Source organism: Mustela nivalis, assembly GCF_964662115.1.
Source record: "Mustela nivalis genome assembly, chromosome: 1".
Classification (NCBI taxonomy): domain Eukaryota; kingdom Metazoa; phylum Chordata; class Mammalia; order Carnivora; family Mustelidae; genus Mustela; species Mustela nivalis.
The window spans coordinates 57,699,330-57,717,219 of NC_139020.1; the positions used below are offsets into that span (position 1 = coordinate 57,699,330).

At 42.9% G+C, this 17,890-nt stretch overlaps 1 protein-coding gene and 1 long non-coding RNA gene across 4 annotated transcripts in view; one reads left to right on the plus strand and one right to left on the minus strand.

Annotated features, from left to right (window-relative positions):
- Positions 1–17,890, minus strand: part of LOC309865827 — an 84,581-nt gene that overhangs the window by 19,343 nt on the left and 47,348 nt on the right. The window contains exon 3 of one of the 2 annotated variants that reach the window (XR_014312276.1): positions 10,328–10,423. The exons of the other annotated variant lie outside the window; for it this stretch is intronic. This is a non-coding gene — a long non-coding RNA (uncharacterized lncRNA). The remainder of the gene's footprint in view (positions 1–10,327; positions 10,424–17,890) is intronic. 2 annotated transcript variants of the gene reach the window in all.
- The window catches only part of PLCXD2 (phosphatidylinositol specific phospholipase C X domain containing 2), a 51,915-nt gene continuing 34,626 nt past the window's right edge, over positions 602–17,890 (plus strand). For both annotated transcript variants that reach the window (XR_014312238.1, XM_082732372.1), the window contains exon 1: positions 602–1,347. Coding sequence is in view for 1 of the 2 variants with exons in the window: in XM_082732372.1 (XP_082588498.1) it covers positions 1,185–1,347 (163 nt within the window). In the remaining variant the exon portion in view is untranslated. The remainder of the gene's footprint in view (positions 1,348–17,890) is intronic.

Genomic DNA, 17,890 nt, shown 5'->3' on the forward strand with positions numbered 1-17,890 from the left:
GAAGATCAAATGGGACAAAGAATTTGCAAGAAGGTTTCAAATACCTGAGTAATACAAATAGAAGTCATCATTATTCCTTCCTCTGTAAGACGGGGGTAAGAGGTGTGTAAGTAAATCTTTATTATGTAACTGCTGAAACAAACCATCCTAGAGGTTGTCATCCAAATATGATATATTTCACCTTTCTCAGCCTTCTTACTCCCCCTATTTCTGCCGCCTCTGTGGTTTATTAAAATGTAATACATTCTATGTAATTGTCATTGTGTGTGTGTGTGTGTGTGTGTGTGTGTGTAGAGGAAAGACACAAGGAAAGAAACATCATCTGTGGTCGTGTACAGCATCTGAGCGCTGGCTTCCTGGAAGGCCAGAGGAAGGACCCTTCTTGAGGTCCCAGGACTAGCCCCCAAGTTCCCCCGCCCGCAGTCGCCGCGGCGGCGCCCGCCGCCGTCCAGCCCGGCTGGAGTAACGGAGGGAGGGGACTGGGCCGCGGAGGGGTGGGAGCGCTCCGAGGGGCAGCCGGGACGGACGCCGGCCAATCGGAGCGCGCTCCGCCAGCGGCCAATCACGGGCCGCGTAGCCCGGCAAATCTGCCCGGCAGTGCGGGGCGGGGCTGCCGGAGTCCGGGTGCCGCCGGTTACACTTCTGAGCGCCTTCGGGAAGCCACAGGGCAGGGGGAGTGTGTGCTGAGAAGCGGGGGGAGGAGGAGGAGGCAGGCCCAGCTTCTGGGCCAGCCCGGTGACACACAGACAGGCATAAATCCGGCTGGGGATGTTGCGTCCGGGCGCTCACGTGTGTAGAGACCCACCGGCTTGTCCGTACGCCGTAAGGGCACCTGTCGTGTGAGTGGCTCCGGGCGTGGCTGCTCGCCGGACGTTCAGTTTCTGTAAGATTGCTCTCTAGGGGCCTACCTAACCCCGGCTCCAGAGGGGGAACCTAAGAAGTTTAACGGAGCCGGGTCTGAGCAGATTAAGGGAGTGGAACAGCGGCTGGGCCGGAGAGGGTGGGGACTGCGGGGGCTGCGGGGTAGGGAACCACCTACTTGCCCCGTCTCCCCGGCAGAAAGGTCTTTTGGCAAGACTGGCTTGACAAAGATGGCCCTGGAATGTCTAGAGTCCGGGCCGTGATGATCCCTGAGTGAGTGGCACCGGGCTGCGCCTGGGCAGTTTGTTGACTGACAAAGAGGGATGCTAGCAGTTAGGAAGGTAAGGAGGAAACTCAGGATGGGGACCATCTGCTCCCCCAACCCCAGCGGGACAAAGACATCATCGGAGGTCTGCAATGCCGACTGGATGGCCTCGCTCCCCCCTCACCTCCACAACGTCCCCCTTTCCAATCTGGCAATCCCAGGTACTCTTCTATTCCTACTTGTTCCCACTGTGTTTGCTTCTGCCATTTTAGTGTGGTTGTTATTATTAATGGATTGGGTTGCTTTTCTGTTGTGCTGAGGAAATAATTGTCAGTGACCTTACTAAACGTTTTTATTTCCAACCAAAAACTTAACACTGAAGCAGCTGCTGTAAACAGATTTAAGTACACTGCATCATTGGCAAAAGGGGCTTGGGAGAATGGAAGCACCATTTGTTGTTGTTGTTGTTTATTTGCATCTTTTTGTTTGTGTTTTGTTTTTACTTGGTAGCCTCATTCTAAGAATGTTACATCCCTAATGTTGAAACCAGGCCATGTGAGTACCTGAATCACTTAAAGAAAAAAGGAGAGCTCACGAGTAGTGAATAAAAGGTCATTAACGATTTTCAATCTGGATCAAAATTAAAACTGAAAAGTATTTTCTTTCTCATTAATTTAACCTTGCATATAGGAAAAACAAACAAACAAACAAACAAACAAACAAACAAAGATTAGCATTAGATAACAGGCTCAGAACCAGGACTGAGTATAAAGACACATATTTTTGCTGTTGGAAAAGCCAGATATAGAGATGCAAATGCTCATCAGAGGTCACAGGCAGTCATTAGGTGTGATGAGGTGGTGTTTGAAGATTTGTCTCTATATATATACAGTTGTCTGCCTGACTGATCTAGAACCAGAGCATTGAAAAACACTTCTCCTCCAGCCACAGTTTCTATCCTAGGGGTTTTATGCCTTGGAATCACTCTCATTAAATTTGTTAAATGTGTCCTCTTCCTTCCACTCAAAAGCTGGCTAGAACATGGTTTCTAGGGAGGGCCATTTGGACTACAGTGATCTTGGACTGCTGTGCTGGACAAAGTCCCAGACGCCTGTACTTGAAAAGCACCCCTCGGAGCAGGGGATGGACTACTGCCAATGTTTTCTCTCACCTGGAGACATAACAATTGATGTTGAGCCCTAGACTTCCAGACAAACTCGCAAGCATCCCTGGGAGCAGTCTGATTTTTGTGCATGACCTCATGCAACCCAGATCTTTGCTTTCTATGCATGAGGAAGAGCAGAGCTGGCTTCAGATGCAGCCTTTTCCTTACTCGCCTCTTCTTTTGGAGGTCTTCCAGGTTCATTGTCCTTATGGGCTCTTGCTGCTTTTGAGCAAGGAGAGGGCTGCTAAATCTCTTTATAGTTATGATCACTTGTGTTTTATCAGCCATTGACTATAGTTCCTTGGGAAATGCCAGATGGTCATGCCTCAGAACAGGTCTTTTCCATGTTTAATTGATGCCTGTGGAGTCATCACTGAAATAATGCACGGGCTTCTTTTAACATTAGTCATCTGTCTTCAGGCTTTCCGGTGGAATTGTTTGGTCAGGTGGTATGGCAGGTAGTGTGTGTTTGCAAACAGCATGGCATCTTAGGCAGGCCCTAAATGACTCTGTCATTCAGGGCATGTCTGGGCTTCCTCCTTCCTGTTGTACTTTGGACGGACAGATCAGACCACAGCCCCAGCTCTGCCAGTGGCTTGGATATGTGCTCTGACACCACGACTCCTGAAAGGAGCTGGCCATTTGTTCTGCCATCTATAGGGTATCTCACAGTTACTAGAATTGCCAGGGGAAGTGGGCAAATAGCCGGAGTCTGCTGCTGTAACTGGAAATGCTGTGATTAGTCACTATGGAGCACATAGGAATTTGTTCACCCTGCTTTGTGAAGTCTGGTCCTTCTATGTAAAAGAAAGAAAAAAAAAAAAAAGGAAGAAAGAAAGAAAAAAAATGACCTTGACTCCTCAACATGCTGAATTCATTTCTGTGAATGCCCTTTTCCCAGCAGTGGAAGGGGCATGAGCGTATATATGTATGAGCTCAACACAGGAAAGTCACATGTAAGTGCTAGCCACTTATGGACGCCTCCCCACCAACCATTCTTCCCCCCCACCAGTTTCCTTTCCCCTCCCTCAAGCTTAATATCCCCTAGCTAATGGCTAGCACTCAAGTTCTGCCAAGCCTTGTGGGGAAATTCTGAAATACAGAAGGCATTCAGGAGGTGGAATCCATCGTCTTCCTCCCCCATTCCTCCTACACCTCTTCCCCTTTGCGATCCCCTTCAGCATAATAGTTCTTACTTATTAAGTGCTAACCCCAGCACCCACTGACAAACATTATATATCTCAAATATCTATACCTCCAAGACAGCTACTAACATCCTCGTTTTGGAAATAAGAAAATTATTGTCCAAGAGATTAAGTAATTTTTTAAAGATCACACAAATAGTAAATAACAAAACTAACAATTAAGTCCCTGTCTAGCTGGCTCCAAAACCCATGCATTATCCCTGCGCCCCTCAGGGGGCCTTGGGGAGCACAGAGCAGCTGTGTGTGTGTGTGTGTGTGTGTGTGTGTGTGTGTGTACTAGGGGAGGGGGTGGTAGTCTCTAATTAAAACCAGTTTTCACAGCCTGTCCTCTATGGCAAATGAAATTATGTTTAAGACTAGGTGGTCCTTATCTGAGTGATTATATATCACTGTGAAGAGATAGATGGGCAGACATACATGTATACAAATTATATATCTGAGTAATATATATATTTATATGTTTACAATTATATATGATATATGTAGTATATATGTGTATGTGTATATATGGTTGTATATATGTATGTATATATATGTATATGTATATATCTGTGTGTGTATGTATGTGTTTACATATACACATATATATCCCTGTGGAACCCAGGAAGTTTTAAATTCAGATTTATTGCTTAGACCTATTTTGTGTGATGTGTATGCACATGTGTGTGCTCCTGTGTGCCAACAGACAATGACATAGGGTGTCTATAAGATTGTGTCAGATCTGTCAGGATGGGGGTGGGGTGGCCCCAGGGAGAGGTCAGAGAAAAGGCAGGAGTTCTGGCAATAATAGCAGAACTGGGATGGAGTAAACTAGGTTATATTTGAATGCATCTGCTGCATTTGCCCAAGGCGTGATGGGAGAGAACAGGTGTGCATGTACCTCTCAACAAAGCCTTGGTGTATTATTTTACTTATACAACTGCTAAGAACACCTGTTAATGGCCAGTGTCACCCAAACATATTGAAATATTCTGGAGAAGAACTTCAGAACAAATCTCATTGCCAACCGTTTAGAGTGATTGGAGACTCCAAGGGTAAAGGATCTGGAAGTTGCAAAAGTCAGATTTTTAAATTAAAGCTTTAAACTCTACAAACATTTTCACTGACATTAGTGAAAGCATGATATTCTTTATGCAGAAATGGACTGATAGAAAAAATGTTTTCTATAACATGTATATTTTCAATGAATTCTTTTTCTATATTTTCGTGTATTTCTTTTTTTGACTTTTTTTTTGAGTTTTTTTTAAAATCATGTTTTTCCCTTTTTATTGAAGGTAAACTGTTTAGTCTATTGCAGAGAGCCTTGACCTTAAGATTTGATATTGTTGGTTCTGGCTGTCTGATATTGAAGAAGCGTCTGAATTTCTCAGGACTTAGTTTCTTCATTTGTAATTAAGCTGTTGGATTAAATGAAATATAGAGTCTTTTCCAAATTAAAAATTCTTTGATTAACTAAATCAAATAAACTATAAATGCCCATTCTTTGTTCAAACATGAAAAGAGATGGGAGGAATAAGACATTTTAGGTCTAAAAGCCCTTTTATGCCTCTTTAAAACAAGAAGTTATTTTTGGCATGTGCAAATAACTACTCGCAATTGCCAGAATGAAGCAGGGTCCTCTCACTTTAGCATCCTAAAAGGGACTGTAGAATAACTGGTTTAAATAAACTGACCCTGAGTACATATTAAGAAACCTCCATGCTCAGGCTTGGGGGAGACCCAAAGATGAATCAGGTATCAACCCAAGTATAAAAGGGCTTACAATTTAGTTATATATATACAAATTACCATATATAGTTAAAAATAATTGGGGCAAATATTAAAACAGAGATTAAAGAAGGTGTGATGGAAGCACACAGACTGGAAAGACTAATATATAACTAATTCCCATTAGTTGCTACTTCTCAGATTAGGAACTACTTTGTTGAAAAAATGGCTTGACCCAAGATTTGAAGAATGGTCAAAATTTCAAGGGATGTGATTAGATAGGCAGTCTGGGTTAGAAGTGGACTATCCTGAAATGGACCAATTAAGCTCTGGGATGGGGGTAGATGGGAAGTGGAGGACTTTCTCTCCTGCCTCTCAGTAATACTTTGTTAATATGTTTATCACAGTATTTCTGAACACATTGTTATTTTTGGCTACCTGTCATCCACATCATCTATGAACAACTTGTATGCAGAGAGTGTGTCTTATTTCTCTTTATAATGCTATGTCCTGGTACAGGATGACCGCTTGGTCATTGGTGTCAAGTGGATGATTGAATATAAGAGACCAGGAGAGTAAGGGTGCTGGACAGTGGCTCACTTGCAGCCACCATCGTGTTTGATTGTGGTCAGAGCTAAACTGAATGGATTGGTTAGGTTTTCCTGACAAAAAAGCCATATGAAGCCCCCTGAACATTTTCCAACCAGCTTTTGTGACTTCTGCATAGTATTCCCATAACTTTAGATAAAGCTCATTACTGAGCCCCATTGGAAGTGAAAATTCTGAGGCAGAACAAAATGGGCAGGAGAGTCAGAAGAGGAATTCTGGTGTAACTTGTGTCCTAGGAACAATGCTTTCACCTTGCATCCTTTCTGCCTTCTTTCTTCCCTTGTCAAATGTGAGCTTCTCATGTTTCCCACCTGGCCTCAGCCTCAGCCTGCTCTCATTTCTTATTCCCCTCTTCAGCTTCCTTCCACTGACCTGGCCTCTCCCTTTCCAGTGTCAGCCCTCGCTCAGATGCTGCTCACTGCTCTCCAATTCCCAGACCCTTCTCTGTTCTCATCTTCCTGAGGATCATCCCCTTCCTTTTTACCTTTCTGGAATTCTATCCCTGCCCCATGCAGTTCCACCTCTGACCACTTGATGAGTTCTGTCGCTCTTCTCACTTCACACACGTGCGTCCCGCAGACATCGAGATTACTACAAGGGCAGGATGGAAGGATCATTGCTCAAATTCTGCTTTTGGAAGTTGGATTAGGTCTGGTGCATGCAAGAGAGATTTGGGGACCCAAAAGGGCATAACATACATTGTGGAACAAGAATTCTAGCTTGGCTCCGCTTTGAGGATAGCATGAGCCATGAATTGGCCCTAGAAAGAAACCCTACAGCCTACAGGATTTGAGGCTATGGAAAAACAAGGACCAAACTGAGTCTACCAGGGCTGACCCAATCAAGAAAAACAATTATATGGAACCAAAATGGATTCTTAAGTGGGAATACTTTTTTGATGCCCCCCACCCGGTGGTCATGGGGAGGAATAAAAAGAGTCTATGACTTTGGTGTTCTTATTAGTAGGTCTTTCTTCTAAGGAGGCTCCTCACTTCCTTAGATTTCCCTACCTGCAATCACACAAAAAGCCACAGGGAATTCAGGAGTCACTTGTGTCTTTAAGAAGCAGAACGAACCATGGATTGGCTTAGACCATTAATGCTAAAGCCACTCAGTCTGGATTTGAACTTCAACTCTGTCCCTCATGACTCTGTAACCTGGCAGGTTACTCACTCTCTGTGCTACAGTGTCCTTCTCTGTAAAACAGAGATAATAATGGCACTACATCATTTAGTTAGTGTGACAATTAAATAAACTAATGCATATACCATGCTTAGAATAGTTTCTGTCACAACACGATATGTCATTAAAATTAATTATGGTGGATTTATTAAAAACCTGCACCTGCAATAGACAACCAAAAGAAGTGTAAGATCAGTCCCTCCCTTCAGGCAATGTACAGTGTAGTTAAGGAGCTGACCTTCCAGTAAGCCATGTGGCTCAGTGTTCTGTCCGATCAGATCAGGATAACGTGAATGGTCATCCCCTCAAAGGGGCTTAGAATTAAGGGAAGGATACATGGAGGGTTGCCCAGGATGTGAGTACCAAGGGAGACGTAAGTGCAGTATGAGGGCAGCTGATCAAGAGAGCCAGAAAATCCTCTTGAGCTACTTACTATGGCCCCCATCCCAAACTCTGAAAGCCTCACAGTTCCCCCAAACACACACATCACCCCCTACACACACACTAACACACACCTACTACCCATTACCTAGTGCACACACTGAGCTATGTCCTCAGGAGAGCCCAAATTTTCATGCCTGTTGCTGTTTTCCTGTGATAAAAATCTTGGAATCCATGCCCACTGCCAACTCAAATCCTAGGAGCCTGCGCCTTCACCTGCACGCTACTGTTTCAGCCAGGCTTCCGAAGCTGACAGTTGGCTTCTGTCACATGATTTGAGCTAACTACCACCCCCCCCCCGCCTCCCCCCAACTCCTCCAGGGGACTGGTTGGCTCCAGTCTACCCCCACCTCCCACCCCCAAAAGCTTCTAAGTACAGGCAGCTAGAAGTTACTGTTAGTGAAAGGCTTAGCCTTTGGGAAAAGCTTGAACCTCTTTACAAATGCTGAGTAACCCTATTTAGAGTTTCAAACCAGGCCTGCAGAGGAGGGGTTATTTATAGACCTTGTAGTAGGTGGGTGTGTTTGTGTGTGTGAAAAGATCTGAACATCCATCAAGAACCAAACTGACGTAGAGGAGCACTGTGATGGTGAGTGTTTGAGTTGTTTCATGCCTGGTGGAGCCAGGGCCCTTCCCTTCTCACAGCTCTGGGAATTTGGATTATATTGCTGAGTGCCCATAAGAACCAAACAGTACCTGGGAGGATTGCATTAATAGGTCTCTAGTAGCTTCAGGGTAACATGGGTTTGGCCATAGATGCTGGCATTGCTCTCAGGGGATGTGTAGGTTGTGCTCTGAAGTGTTGGCAGTCTTCCTTGCTTCATGGTCTATGTAGAAGCTGGAATTTTCTAAGAGAATAACAGGTGGGTTGTTTTTTTTTTTTTTAATTTCCAATTATTCTAGAACTGTTGGCTGTAAGGTATTCTTTTTTTTCCAGAGAATATTCTGTTGCTCTTTTTTCTCCTCTGTATGGACCTGACGATATCAAAATAAGGGAAGAACCAGAAGCATTTGTGCCCTATAACGCTAACATGTTGGAGCGCTCAGCGGTCTGAAGTGATGGTAGAACTGAACCGCTCCTAGGTGCTGTCAGACTGAGCTGAATATTTTATGAACATGTGTGATTTGAAGGCTATATGCAGAAGGCAATATTCTTATAAAGTATAATTGAAACCAGGTGAAAAAATATCCTCCTTCCTGAGCTTTGAGGTCAGGTCATTGTCATGGCAGGAAGTGCCCAAATGGAAATCTGCAAGAATTCTATGAGCACATGGTGGCAGTTTGGCAGAAAAAAATTACAGGTATCTGTTTATCCCCTTTGCTTCTTTTGGTTTTCATTGCCTAGATTTCAAAAATGTATTCATTTAAAGGGAAATCAGATGTTCAAAGGATATTTGTTGTGTGCCTTTTGTGCCATGTTAGATGAGGCGAACATGAAGAGAAGATTCTTCTCCCTGATTTTCATGAATTATGATCTTGTAAGAGAAGAAAGCTAAAATTCAAATACCCTGGAGAAGAATGTGTATGGGACTATAAGACTCAAAAGCCAACTTCCAATCCCATTACTGAGAGGAGGCAGGAAGCCTGCTAGATTGGGGTTTTAAGAGGAGATGAGCCTTGGGTTGAATCATAAAGAGCAAATAGTAAATAGCCAGGTGTTGCAGGTAGAGGGAAGTTTGTCACAATGTAGATGGTACCGAGGAGTGAGAGATTAGGGTGACCTTGCAGAAACTGAACCAGTCCGGTGTGGTCAGAACATAGACTTCATTTAAACAGAGATGAGACTGGGAGAGTGGGCTAATGAGTCTTACGTGCCATGCGAAGATTGAACTTTAAACACTATCCCAGGGCAAAAAGCAGCCATTGAAATACTTGGTCAGGAGTGGGGAAAAGTTCCCAGATAACTGCATAAGGATGAAGAGAAACAAAATGGCACCTCAGGTATTAGAAATGCTGAGGGGTAATATGAGAAACTTACCCCTTCTTTCATTTCTATTTAATACATATGTATTGATTTCCTCCTATATGCCAGGCCCTCTCCTAGACACAGTGATGATCATTACACATAGTTCCTTTTTTCAATGAGCTTACAATCTAGTTGGAGAAATAGACCTTTTTTTTTTTTTTAAAGATTATATTTATTTGGGAGAGAGAGTGTACATGCAGATGCACAAAAGTGGGGGCAGGGGCAGAGGGAGAGGTAGACTCTCCACTGAGCAGGGATCCCTATATGGGACTCAATTCCAGGACCTAAAGATCATGACTGAGCTGAAGGCAGATGCTTAACCGACTGAGGCACCCTGGAGAAATGGGCATTTAATCAAGTAGTTATATTGTACGTGATGAGTAATTGCTCTTTAAAAAACAAAACAACAACAAAACCCCAGGTAGTTGTAACATAATATACTATAGAATGGGGAGGTAGAAGTTACTGCTAGAATAAGCACATGGCATGGAAGTCCAGGGAAGCCTCTTGGAGGAAGTGATAAATAGACTGCAACTGGAAGGATGCGTAGGAATTAGCTAAGAGGATGAGAGTTCTCTAGAAGAGGAAATAACATGGGTGAAGACAGACCTCACAGAGAGAAAATGGCCCACTTAACAAACCAAAATCATTCATGGTAGTTGTGCTATAGGTTTTCAGGAGTGGGGGGCAAGGAGCAAGGTGGCAAGATACAGGAAGGTCTAATAAGCCATGTTAATGTCATTTAGCTTTACCTCAGTGATGGCGGGAAGGATGTTAAGGAGGTGAATGAGAAGGTCAGCCCTGCGTTTTGAAAAGATGGCTCTGGCTACAGTCCACAACGTACGTATATTGGATTTGGGAGTATTGGACCCCTCTGAACCAGCTGGGTTGTTGATGAGGCGATCCACGTGGAAGGGGATGCTTACCTGAGAAGGAGAGTGTCAGTATGGAAGCAGGAAAAGGGAAGACACAGGAGACATAGCGCAGAAAGTATCAGTAGGACTTGGCAATTACATTGGAAGCTGAAAAAAGGGATACAGGAGAAAAAGGAGGTTAGGGGTGGCAGAGGGAAGCAGATGTGCTGAGTTTGGGGCACGTTGAGTTTGAGGGACCTGTGGGACTTACCAGAATTGGGAGAACGGCATGGACAGCACTCAGTGGAAAACATTTCAGAGTCCAGTCTTACTTTTCCCAATTTACCCAACACCAGATCCTCACCCACAGCTACTATTATATCCAATATAGGAAGATTTGAGTTTAAATTAGGTGTCTTTATTTTATTTATTTATTTAGGTTTCTACTAAAATTTTACTTTGTTCAGGAGCTTATCCAAAACTTCTAGTCCCAGATACATGACTCTCAGTAGCTCATCGAGTGTTTGCTTATTCTGCCTGAATTCTCTCAGGTCTTGTTTTAATGATTGCTTCAACCATATTGGCAGCTTGGAGGTGAGAGTTAAGGTTAGCTCTGTGTACTATAGCACAAACCAGCTGTGAAATGGAAACGTTTAGTAATTTTACCATGCCATCAAATACAATTTATTTCACGCATTCACATCCTGGGTTATACCAAAAGCTTAATAAAAGCAGAGTAATTTTTTAGTAAAATATTTAATTTAATATAACTTTTCCTTCTACCCTAAACATTTTCCTTTTTTCCCCTACGTCTTTGAATTATTCTTATTTTTGTGTTGGAAACTGAAAAGTTGTTAAAGAGAACGTGATTATTTTGGAACTGAGAAGGCTTATCAGAAGCAACACAGAGTGATTAATTAGCAAAACAGGGAAAGAATTTCTTATTAATGAATTAACTATATTATACAATCTCTTACTCTGGGATGGGGGTCAGAGTCCACCAGACCTTTGAGGAAGAGAAGGTCTTTCAGAAGAAGATAGATGCCCATCTATCTGTAGAGGACTTTAAAATGCCTCCCATACATATAATTGAAACCCCTCTGACTCACATAAATCCTAGGATGTTGGGGCCAATTCAGAAAATATCTGGGGCAGTGGGATTTTCATGGTGTCCAGCAAGAGTCCAGGTGAGGCTTGGTGCCCCCCAGGACTCCCTTCTCAAGGTCAGCAGTGGGGACTGTCCGGTCAGAGAAGCTCTGCTTGTATTTGTTTTACATATAAATACTTCATTTGACAAAGTTTCAGGTCTCAAAAGCACCATGAGAAGGTCTGATTTACTCCAACTGTCCAGCTCATCCAGCCATTTGGGGGGTAGACAGGCAGTAGCCCTCTGGATTCCCAGGCTAATGTCTTCAGTCCTCAGATGGTGGGATGCCCGTTGGCTACTCAGCACATAAAAAGTTGATCAGCATCCTCTGCTTTCCAGTGTTCTGCCTAACCCCACTGCTTTGTTGCATTGTGAATAATCCCAAATTCAGTGGGCACTTGATTAAAAATTAAATGGACCACATGGCCTTCTCAGATGTTGTGGGCAGTTAGACAGTTGTTATTAATATTCTCCCCCACGCCCTATGGAAAATAATCAAGTCACATAGATGAAGTTTATCCCTTTGGGCTGATAGGGTTTGAAGTTGTTATTCTTTGGTTTGAGAATCTGCTAAATGGTCCCCAGAACTCGATCCTTGGACTCATGTCAGCTAGATTCTGTAGATCCTAAGATGCCTCAGCCTTTCTGCATTTGTCAGCATTTGGAGTCACATTCCCTACAAATGCTGTATTTTCCCCAAGGACCCCATTCAGGTGTGTGAAATGGGAGACCCCAAGGAGATGTTATCAGGAAATAATTTACACAGGCATAAGTTGCAGGAAATCTACTCTTTAGGACTTTTCCTTTTAAATTGTTTGATGTGTTGTTTTAATATAGCTGCTCCTTTCGTCATCCTTTCTGGCTTATTTTTGTCCTGTGTGTTTCCTGACATATTCCTCTTCGTTGACACAAATAACTCAAGCTAAAAGGACAGATGGAGGAAATGGGAACTGGGCGTATACAGTTGCTGGGGGTGAGGAGGTGCAGGCAGTGAACTCTGCCTGTTTCATGAAGGTGAATGGACCAAACAGAAGTTTGGGAAGGGATCAGAGGACCTTGGCTTACCTGCCCTAGGCAACTCTCTACACATCTGTTTATTCAAGCAGTCATGCTTACCTTTATCCTAGATGCATGTATTCAGTGCCTACTGTATGCCAGAAACTTAAGCATTGTAGGGATAATCACGGTCAGGTGTCCATGACAGATACAGAGATAATGACCACAAGGTGTCCCAGGTTCATCAAGTTCAAGAGGCCGTGGATGCACAAAGTGAGAAGTACTTAAATCTACTTGGTGGAGTCAGGTGAGCTCACAGACAGATGATTCGTGATCTGATCACTTATAGGTAATGAAAACAAAAAGGCAAGGGCCAATGAGTTTGTTCCCAAGGACTGTGAGGGTTTTCTGTTTCCATCTTCTTTCAAGCAAATCTGTTGCTATATTCAATAACGATAAGGCCCACCTCTTATATGTAACTTGGCAAATGAGTATGTTCTCAGCTCAGGCCACAGACCTATTTTAGAATGCAGAATGACAGTCTGTTCAAATCCCATTTATTGTAATATTAATAGAGATGAAATACGTGATCTATAACACAAGATGTTTTCTACAAAAACTATCCTAAACATGTCCATCATTTAAAGACTCATGTTCATTTTTATGTCTGTTTTTAATACGTTTTACCTTATCTCTATTTTTAATTTTTATACACATGAGAAACAGTATAGAGAAGTAGTTGAGTTCTGTTTTAGGATACCTAGGATCAAATCCTAATTACTAGTTACATGACCTTGAATAAAAAGTTTAACCTCTCTGTCCCTGAGGCTTCTCCTCTGTAAAATGGAGGTAATCACAACACCTGCTTCATAAGCACAAGGTTAGAGGAAACACAGTCTGTAAATCTGCCCTCACTCTGATACCATTGATGGTTTGGGGTCCTCAAGATCACCCTTAGTTTCACTAAATAATATGCTGGAAGGACTGACAGGACTCACTGAAAGCTGTTATACTCCCAGTTCCTGTTTATTACAGCTAAAGGCTACAGGTTAAAATTGACCAGGTATAGAGGTACACAAGGCAGAGTCCGGGGGGTTCCAAACGTGAGGCTTACAGCTGTCCTGTCTCCTGGTCAGTGGACAGTGCTACTTTCTCAGGATTAATGGGCGGCAGTATGCACGGAGTCCTGCTAACCGGGGAAGCTCTCTGAGCCTTGGTATCCAGAGTCATCACTGAGGCTCCACATGGCTGATCTCAGTATCCAGCCCCTCCAAGGTCAAGCATCTATCCACATGATTCAATGCCATCATCCTCAGACTTTTTGACATGGCCCCAAAGTCCTCAGGTAAATAAAGATGCTCTTATCAGACAAGCTATTGCAGGGGTTTGAGAGATTGCTTCCCATGGCAAGGAAGAGGACCAGCCCTCTCCTTGGGCAGGGTTAAATTCTTTACCATACAGCAAAGTTGTTTAAGAATTGAATGAAATAGGGGCGCCTGGGTGGCTCAGTGGGTTAAGCCTCTGCCTTCGGCTCAGGTCATGATCTCAGGGTCCTGGGATCGAGCCCTGCATCGGGCTCTCTGCTTGGCAGGAAGCCTGCTTCCTCCCCTCTCTCTCTGATTGCCTCTCTGCCTACTTGTGATCTCTCTCTGTGAAATAAATAAATAAAATCTTAAAAAAAAAAGAATTGAATGAAATAAAACATGCAATGTGCTTAAAATATTGCTTAGCACAGAACAAGCAGAGAATAGGACGCCTGGGTGGCTCAGTTGGTTAAGCCGCAGCCTTCGGCTCAGGCCATGATCCCAGGGTCCTGGGATTGAGTCCCACATCGGGCTCCTTGCTCCACAAGAAGCCTGCTCTCTCCGCCTCTGTCTGCTTGTACGTTCTCTCTCTCTGACAAATAAATAAATAAATAAAATCTTTAAAAAAAAAAAAAGCATAGATTTTGGATATATAGCTATGACTATTAACAGTCCTTTTTGATGGCCAAATATTTTTCTAGCACCATACTAGATACTAGATACTTTAAAAATTTAATGAGACATAGTTTGTAATCTTGTAGGAGATACTAAGGTTCAAGTAAAGCCAATAAAAGCAGAAGGCAGTGAATGCCACAGTTATAGAACCAAGCATACTGTGCTAGGAACTGTGCTAGGGAGTGATTACTTGCAGTTGCAGGTCAAGGAGCAGCTGCCTGGGAAGACACCTGGGAGCTGGTCTGAGGATGGATAGGATTTTGATATGGATAGGAGGTGCATTCCAGACACAGGGAACCAAATGGATGAAATTGGAGATGGGAAAGCAGGGGTCGTTGTGACTCCCTGTACAGGTGACAGGAGAAAGCAGTGGAAAGGACTGGGCAGACAGACGTAGGGCAGATGAGAGAGGTTTTCAAGGTGGTGTGAAGCACTTCCTGCTTTATCTTGTAGATGATAGGGAATCAGTGACAATCTGGGAACCAAAGAAAACCTGAAAGAAAATCTCCTGTCTCTCTTTATGACTCCAGTCTTTGCACATGCTCTTTCCTCTACTGGCACAGCCTCCCTTCCAATAACAGCCCAGTACCATGTCTGTGCATGTTTCCATTCTGGGACATATTATGTGCCACTGGAACGCTTTACCTGTCTTCCCACTACACACAGCGCTGTTTGGGGCCCTCTGTATAGTCAGTGTCTGGTTCAGAATAGGTACCTTGTGCAAAAAAAGGGAGGGATCCAAAGAGAAAATGTGGAATCTTGAAATATCTACAGAGAATTTAAGTATGAAGAGCAGATATTTCTAGTTAATTTAAGGAGAAAGTAGGACATAGAGAAAATAACAATGCCTAAAGTAAGACAAAACCTTATAATTGCATTGCGGAGCTCTCTTAAGGTGTCCCAAGATTTTATAAAATAAAAATAATCATAATAATAGAAGAGCTTACTTATATAACACTTATAAAGCATTCAGTAGGGGGCTGATATTGTTCTACTTGATTTATGTAAACCTGCCTGGTTAAACTTTACAACCCAATGACAGAAGTACTATTAGCTCCATTTAAAAATGAAGAAACTGAAATACAGAGAAGTTAATAAGCAAATTGCAACTAAAATCCCAGTAACAATACGAGATTGTAAAAACTAGATCTCGCCAAATTCATTTAAGTGCACTTGAATAAAAGACATCTGTAGAGTTGGAAATTGACCAGTGTTGGGCTGTGACTTCAGTTCCTTTTGTTGGTTGTAATAAAGAGTACTTTTCTTTTCATCTGAGGCATTTGCTTCCATGCCAGAACTGTAATGCCTCAGCACCCATGAGGATGGTTGTGTTTGAAACACTGCCCGCTAACCTGTTCCGGCTGAACAAGTCCCATTTTTTTTTTTCAAGACCAAACATCTAGGAGGCTTTTTATTGACTCAAACAGAAGCAGCCCAGTGGTTTTAAGTGGTCTGTGTAGTGATCGCTCCGTGAGGTTCCAGCAGAGAAAAGCTCTTTCTGCCTTGATACCAAAAGATCAGCAGAGGCTTTTAGCAGGTGTAAGCTTGTCAGGACACTCGTTTTTCAGAGTGGGTGTGTTTTCGTTCACTTTCCCTGCTGTGAGTAATGTACAAATTCTCTTTAAACCTATCATTTTGTGTAATTTAGACTGCTACTTGTTGGCTTTGCCCTCCTCCTTTTTCCCTTTCCTCTGTGGGGGTAACCGGCTTCGTCCTTCATTTACAGAAAAGAGGAAAAAACCCTTGTTCTTGACAGGACCAAGCTGAAGAGCTTCCCTGGATCTCGACCATTCTGCAGTTTATCACATGAATCTTAAAATAATCCTGCCCTGTGAAAAATTTCAACCGAGCAAGGTGACTACAACTGTGTGTTTTTTTTCAAAGTCCCCCCAATAAATTTCATAAAGATGTCAGAGAACCCAATCAAACACCAGCCTTTGGTGTGAAGGAACTGCCACATAAACGCTGAACAAGAAGTGAGCTATGGGCTAGTGTGTTCAGTCAACATACAGACCTATCCCTAGCCAACCATAAGGTAGCCCTCAAGAAAATGAGAACCTGAATCTTTGTGAAGGGCAGGAATTTCTCCAGCAACTTCACAAAATTCTCAGATGACCCGAAGATAAGTGAAAGACTGGGCTTTAGACTGATTAGCTTTTTGCAAATATGATGAGTTAAATTTATAAGCACATTTTCTGCTTAAGTATAGTAAATATGAAAGACACCTTTATCATTTCTTTACAATGATGAATAATCCTTCTTAAAATAGGGTCATAAATTCCTTTCATGAGGTGTTAATAAGTTGGAATCATCCGATTCCTAAGGTAGCAGAGATCCTAAGGCTCATTAATGTCACCCACCTTCCTAAATCTGCAAATGGAACAACCACCCTCCAGTGTGAAGTTACAATCTAAGTTCACACTATCAGAGCAGAGCCGGCCCTGGGATTCAAGGCTCTGAACTGAGGAACTATAAAGAAAATGTTTCCTCAACTGAGAGAAGGTTAGAGTGCCCTCGTGTGTCCCTACATAGAAATTTTTCATGTCTTTACAAAATATAAAATTACTTGAATCTCTCCATCAAGTTCCTGCATTGGAATGAAGGCACATAGTTAGCTCTAAGAACAAACCCTGTGAACACAATGTCTTAGGAAGCAAATATACAATGCATCTGACTTGTTTCATCATTAAGGGTAGAGAAGCAACCGAATCCCTAGAGAGGCTTCATATAGATTCCAGTCTGGCAGATCTGGACTTTGTCCCAGGCCACTTGAGATCTTCGTACCCTGAACTGGTTGCAAAACCAGTCTGTGCCCCAGTTCCTCGTCTGTAAAAGGATTTTACAGATCCTTTAGTGATTACCTGCTGCATAATCACTGTGCTACGGGATCATGGCAGAAACCCAATGAGATCATATAGGCAAAGTGCCCAGCTGGACACTAGGTACATAATAAACACTCAGTAAATTGAAGCTCTTGTTCTTTTCAGACATGAGCCCTCACCAGGGATCACAGTTGAGTTCATGGTGAAGGAATGGAATGCAAATGCCGGGAGGTCAACAGAATGTCTTTGGGTTGCTTTTACCTCTTGGATGAAAAGGTTCCCATGAGCTGGTGGAGGGGGGGGGGGCAGGACAGAGGGAAAGGAGAGATCATTTTTAAAGAAATATGTATTGATTATATTATTCCTCCAAAATAAATTCTTCGTTCAGATGGGGAATTTTCAGTGGCGCTAGGCCAAATGGCTTTCTGGTAGGTGGAATTTCTTTCAGAGGTAACCTGGTCCCTGGCACCCAGGGTCCAGCAGTGAAAGAAAAAAAAAAAAAAAAAAAAATCTCTACTCTGAAAAAAAAGTTTGAAAACCAGATTCTATTTATGTTATTGATCCAGTTCTCTTAGAAGTCTTTATTTATTGAAGGGTAACCATATTAAAATCAATAAGAGCAGAGGTGAAAAACGGTAGCTGGGTGAATTCATCGTCTGATTTTCATTTGCCTCAACTCTTCATTTGATGG